General features: G+C 37.3%; 1 protein-coding gene across 1 annotated transcript in view; it reads right to left on the bottom strand.

Annotated features, from left to right (window-relative positions):
- Positions 1–280: 280 nt before the first annotated feature.
- Positions 281–6,000, bottom strand: part of SCUBE2 (signal peptide, CUB domain, EGF-like 2) — a 106,695-nt gene continuing 100,975 nt past the window's right edge. The window contains 2 exon segments of the mRNA XM_006885598.1: positions 281–433; positions 3,742–3,821. Of these exon segments, the coding sequence (XP_006885660.1) occupies positions 281–433; positions 3,742–3,821 (233 nt within the window).

The raw sequence follows: 6,000 nt of genomic DNA, 5'->3' as shown, positions 1-6,000 counted from the left end.
AAGTTCAGCTTAGCCAGTCCTTGCTATGTCCCCGAGATCTGCCCACCACCACGAGAAGCTAGTGCAACTCAGAGCCATTCTCAGTCCTTATGCACACATCTGGGAAAGAAAAACCAACTTCAATTTACCAAAATATCTGTATTATCTATAAAAATTAAACTCTAACGAGTCACTGATACTGGAGGCAACACTATCCACATGTGCTGGCATGCAGAGGCAGGCGGCTCTGTCCCACCCAGTCCACAGGCACAACATTTGTCCTCAATGGCACGTGGTACAGTCATTTGTAAGGCCTCAAAAACCTGGACACTTTGGAACGTAGCAATCGGATGAAAGATCTTGGAAACATTTCTCGGGACTCTTGGGCTGTGTACTTGAAATAGTTCTGGGGGTGGGCCAGTACATCAAACAGAGCCTTGATCAGCTTCTTATCCTAAAGAAAACAGAATTCTTGTTATTGGGCCAAAATAGTTAAACACACTGATATTGTGCCAATGGGATTATAATGACCTAATGTTATGCAGAGAATGAAAACCAGAAGAATAGTGTTGCATTCATAGTTAAAAAGACAATTTTAAGGTCTATCCTGTAGTATAATATAAAGAATGGTAGGGTATTAGCCATACCTACCTATACAAGGAATATTTGTTAATATGACTATTATTCAGATATACATACCAACAGCTGAGGACAAAGAGAATATTAAAGATTTTTACCAAATTTTGCAGTCCAGAATTCACCAAACATGCAGTCAAGATTCATTAATGATAACTAGTGACTGGAATAGGAAACTCTGGTGGGTAAGGGGCAAGAAATTGTGCTTCAATTTCCAAAGGCATGCGGTTCAAATCCACCAGCTACTGTGCAGGAGAAAGATGGGACATTTCCTTGTGTGTGATTAACTGCCTCTGAAAACTTGCCTGTCAGCTGTAGGTCGGTTCAGATTCAATGGTAACAACAAAAGTGACTAGAATGCAAAAGTTGGAAACAGTAAAGAAATGGTAGTAGAAAAGTACAGACTTAGTAATAGAAATGAGACCAGAAGTAGAATAATAAAATTTTGTATGTTCAATGATTAATTCATTGAAAATATCTTTTAAAAAAATACAAAAGATGACTTTACACATGGACCTCACCAAATCCACTATGTAGGAATCAAATTGACTATATCTGTGGAAGGAATTGTTGGAGAAGCTCAATGTCACCAGTCAAAACCAGACCAGGGGCTGACTATAGAACAAACTCACATGCAAGTTCAAATTGAGGCTGAAGAAAATAAAAACAACTCCACAAGAACCAAAATATGATCTTGAGTCTATCCTACCTGAATTTAAAAATAATCTTAATACTAGATTTGAAGCATTGAACACTAATAATCAAAGACCAGATGAGTTGTGGGATGACATAAAGGATATTATCCATGAAGGGAACAAAAGGTCATTACAAAGCCCAAGTAGAAAGAACAAAGCAAAAAGGATGTCAGACCTGGAAAATTGAACTAGAGTATCGAAAAGCCAAAACAAAGGGAAGAGATGTTGAAGTAAAAGAGCTGAACAGAAGATTTCAAAGGGGAGCTTGAAAAGACAAAGCAAAGTATTATAATGGAATATGTAGAGAGTCAAAATTAGAGAATAAAAGGGAAGAACTTGCTCAGCATTTCTCAGACTGAAAGAGCTAAAAACCAATTTTAAGTCAGGAGTAGTAATATTTAGAGATGCTATGGGCAAAATCTTGAATGATCCAGGTAGCATCAAAAAAAAGATGGAAGGAATACATAGAATCACTGTATCAAAAAGAATTGGCCAACTCTGACATATTTCAGGAAACACATACCCATTAAGATCTATGGTAATGTAATAAGTTTAAGCTGTACTGAAGGTATTGGGGGAAAAAAAAGGCCCCAGGAATTGATGAGATAACAACTGACATGTTTCAACTAAAAGATACTGCCCTGGGCATGCTAGGTAATTTGGAAGACAGTTGCCTGGTTGATTAGCTGGAAGAGATCCATATTTGTCCCCATTCCCAAGAAAAGTAATTCAACAGAATGTGGCAATTATTGAACAATGATACTAATATCATATGCAAGCAAAATACTTTTGAAGATAATTTTAAAATGGCTAGAACAGTACATAAACAACTGCCAAAAGTTCAAGGTGAACTTACAAGAGGTCATGGCACCAGGGATATCATTGCTGAAGTCAGGTGGAGCCTAGCTGAAAGCAAAGAACACCAGAAGAATGTCTATTTGTGCTTTATTGACAATGTAAAGGCATTTGACTGTGTGGATCATAACAAATTATGGCTAACATTGAGAAGAATCGGAATCCCAGAATACTTAATTGTGCTCATGGGAAACCTATACCTAGATCACGAGGCTATTGTACGAACAGAATAAAGGAACATTACATGGTTTAAAAGTGAGAAAAGTGTGTGTCAGGGTTGTATCCACTTTCCATATCTATTCAATCCGTATGCTGAGCAAATCATTCAAGAAGCTAAACTCAATGAATAAGAATATGGCATCAGGATTGGAAGAAGACTCATCAATAACCTCTTTGCAGGTGACATTGCTTGCTGAAAGTGAGAACTTGAAGCACTTAATACAAAAGATAAAAGACTACAACCTTCAAAATGGATTGTTGGACATGTTATAAGGAGAGACCGGTCCTTGGAGAGGGACATCATGCTTGGGAGGGTGGAGGAACAGCGCAGGAGGGGAAGACCCTCTATGAGGGGTGTGTCGGAGGCAGTGCGATTGGCACAGGATAGTGCAGGGTTTAAGTCTGTTGTACATAGGGTCACTATGAGTCGCAAGCGACTCGATGGCACATAACAACAACAACATCCCCAAGCGTATTGAGTCAGAATATGTATTTTAACTAGATTTCCAGATGATTCCTATGTACTGTTATGTATTCTTTCTGTTAAATGTAGATCTGAAAAACACTTTGTGAAAATAATTTCCTGTGCTTTTTATCTCTTTCCCAATGTTTCTTTTTATCCTTTGTCTACAATAAGTATCATTTTTATAATGTAACGTTTAACATATAGTGGAAAAAGCTGTTTTCTTTTCCCCAACCAGATGAGATGTAACATTGACATTTATTTAAAAAGAAAAATATTTTCAAGATTAGTGATGTAAGGTAGGCCCTAAGTGCTGCAAATGGTTAAATGACAACTAGCTGACATGCTGGTGGTTCAGAGCCACCTAGAGGAACGTTGGAGCGTTGGAAAGTCTGTGGGGCACAATTCGACTGTGTATCCTGTGGGATTACCATGAGTCAGAACTGATTTGACAGAACTGAGTTTTTTATTTGCTTTGTTTTAGTGATATGGCAAATGTTTATTGCTAATTACATGTAAATATTTAAAATTTGGTGAACTGTGGTCTTGGAGGATAAATAAGAAGCCAAAGATCTCCAACTATTTATAAGTAATATGAAAATAATATTTGCCTTTGGCTTGGATTTATAAGCAATGTTGTTGTTGTTTTTTCTGACAGATTGCCAAATTTTAAAAAAAGAAAAATTGCAACTTCATTTGATGACACTGAAGACACCCACTGGATTTCTCTCTTTTTTTTTTCAGTCAAATTTGTTGGAAGTATAAAACTGTCCTCAGCCCAGACAGACTTGGTGTCTGAAAGGTAACAGTATTGAAAGAGAAGAAAGCCTTCTGCCAGCAGAGCTAGGGCAGCTCCACAGAGAGCCCCCATGCCAACCTTGGGGAGTCACATACCTTGAGTATTTCTTGGTGATTCTCAGATGCATAGAGCCTGCCATCCCGAACAATGTCTTCGATGAGTTCCTGGTAGTCCTCTGTTGGAATAAAAATATATTACTTTTGTAATTTTTTTTTAAGATTCTGAGAAATATCCCTTCTGTAGCAGCTATCCAGCAAATCACCACTCTTGATTCTGGACAATCAAGTGAGAACTCACACACACACTCACCAGGACATCCACTCACCTACCAGCCTCCACACCTGCTTTCCCAGCCTGTTTCCTTAGGAAAGAACCCTCTGTGCATCCATTCAAGGCCAGTCCCTCCACTCTGCTCACCACTGTCACCAATTCGAGGGCATTGGTCCAGTAATTCTTTCCTTTCTTTCCTGCATGGCATTTTTTTTTTTCTTTCTTTCTCAACTGGTCTAGAATTCCTACCAGCATGCAAATGTGCTGTAATCTCTCTGAGCTTTAAAAATAATCCCTATCTTGACCTCATTCCTCTTTCAGCTTCTACTGCCCATCCCCCAATTTCCTTTTAAAAAACTCAAAAGAATTATCAACACCTACTGTCTCCTATTTTTTCCCATTCTAAACCCAATTAGCTTTGGTCCCCACAACTCTTCCAAATTTTGCTTATATAAAGTGAAGATTTGGAGCACTTACTGCAGAAAGACTATAGCCTTCAATATGGGTTATATCTTGACATCAAGAAAACAAAAATTCTCACCACTGGGCCAATCGGTAACATCATGAAGGAGAAAAGATTGTAGTTGTCAAGAACTTTCTTTTACCTGGATCCACAACAAACATGAAAGCAGTCAGGAAGTCAAAAGAGGTGTTGTATCAGGAAATCTCCTATCAAGGAACTCTTAAAAAATGCTAAAGAGCTAGGATGTCACTTTAAAGACTAAGGTGCACCTACCTGATCAAGCTATGATATTGTCAATTGCTTTCTATGCATCTGAAAGTTAGACAATGAGTAAAGAAGACCAAGGAATTGTGGTATTGGCTAAGAGTACTGAATATCCAGTGAATTGCCAAAAGAAGAAACAAATTTGTCTTGGAAGAAGTACAATTTCTAAGAATAGTACTGCTTAGTGGCAAGGATAGTGAAATCTTATCTCACATACTTTGAGCATGCTATTAGAAGGGGCCTTAGAAAAAGGCATCATTGTGGAGAAAAGAGGTCAGCAAAAAAAGAGGAAGGAAGACCCTCAGTGAGATAAATGGACACAGTGAATGCAACAATGAATGAACTTTAACATTGCAGAGATAATGAAAAAGGCTTAGGACAGGGCAAGGTTTCAATTTGTTTTTCATAGGGTCACTATGAAAGGTAGTCAACTCAATGGCCCTAACAGCAACTCTTCTTCCAAATTTGCTATAAAAGTGAGTGGTGAGCTTCATGTTGCTAAATCCTAATCAAACTTTTAGTCCTTAATCCATCATTAGTCACCCTTCCTCTTTGATCCATTTCTTCCAGGATACCACATTCTTTGGTTTTCCATCCTCAGTTCTTGCTTTCTACAAGGCTCCTTTTCTCTTTCTTATTTCTTATTGTTTAAGAACTCAAAGGCTTAGTCTATGGCCTCTCCCTGGGTGACGCCTCCAGATTCAAGGCTTTTCTTACCTCCCCCCTTTTTCTTTCTGTTCTTGTATTACATAAAACAATCAGCTTCTTGCCTGTCAAGCATGACTTTTCTTCTTTCTTTCAGTGACTAGGTAGCAATAGGGGGAAAATCAGGCTAGTAATTCCAGGATCCTTTTTGGTTGGTTGGGAGAAGAAAACTGTATTTATTTCCTTACTAATAAATTTTGGTACTGTCATACACATTATAAGTAGTTCGCACAGTAATCCATCTCAATGAAAATACCTCCTCTTCTAAAGTTTAGATTATTTTCTATCATTATAATTAAAATAAAACAGTATGCAAAGCATAATATTTTCCAAATTCCAGGCACAGAGAAAAATTCTTCTTTGTATGCATATCATGTATAGCAAAGCCAAATAAATTAGAATAATATCTTTTAAACTCTGTATGTGTGAAAAGCAAGCAGAATCTTGAAGTTTCTCTCAACCAAGAGATGGGAAATAGAAAGTAATGATACAATATTCATAATTACTAATTTAGTGAGGTGTACATTATAACTGGTATTCTACTATTATAGTATCTTTTTCATACTTTTATCTTGGTGAATATAAAATTTTAAAATATAAAATGAGTTCAAGTTTTTAAATCTTGAGTCCTCCTGCTAGTCATTCACTCCTT

Source organism: Elephantulus edwardii, unplaced genomic scaffold (genome assembly GCF_000299155.1).
Source record: "Elephantulus edwardii isolate Elephantulus edwardi_28Jun2011 unplaced genomic scaffold, EleEdw1.0 scaffold00044, whole genome shotgun sequence".
Lineage (NCBI taxonomy): Eukaryota > Metazoa > Chordata > Mammalia > Macroscelidea > Macroscelididae > Elephantulus > Elephantulus edwardii.
The sequence above is the reverse complement of the archived record's forward strand: the minus strand, read 5'-3'. Positions and strand labels throughout refer to the sequence as shown.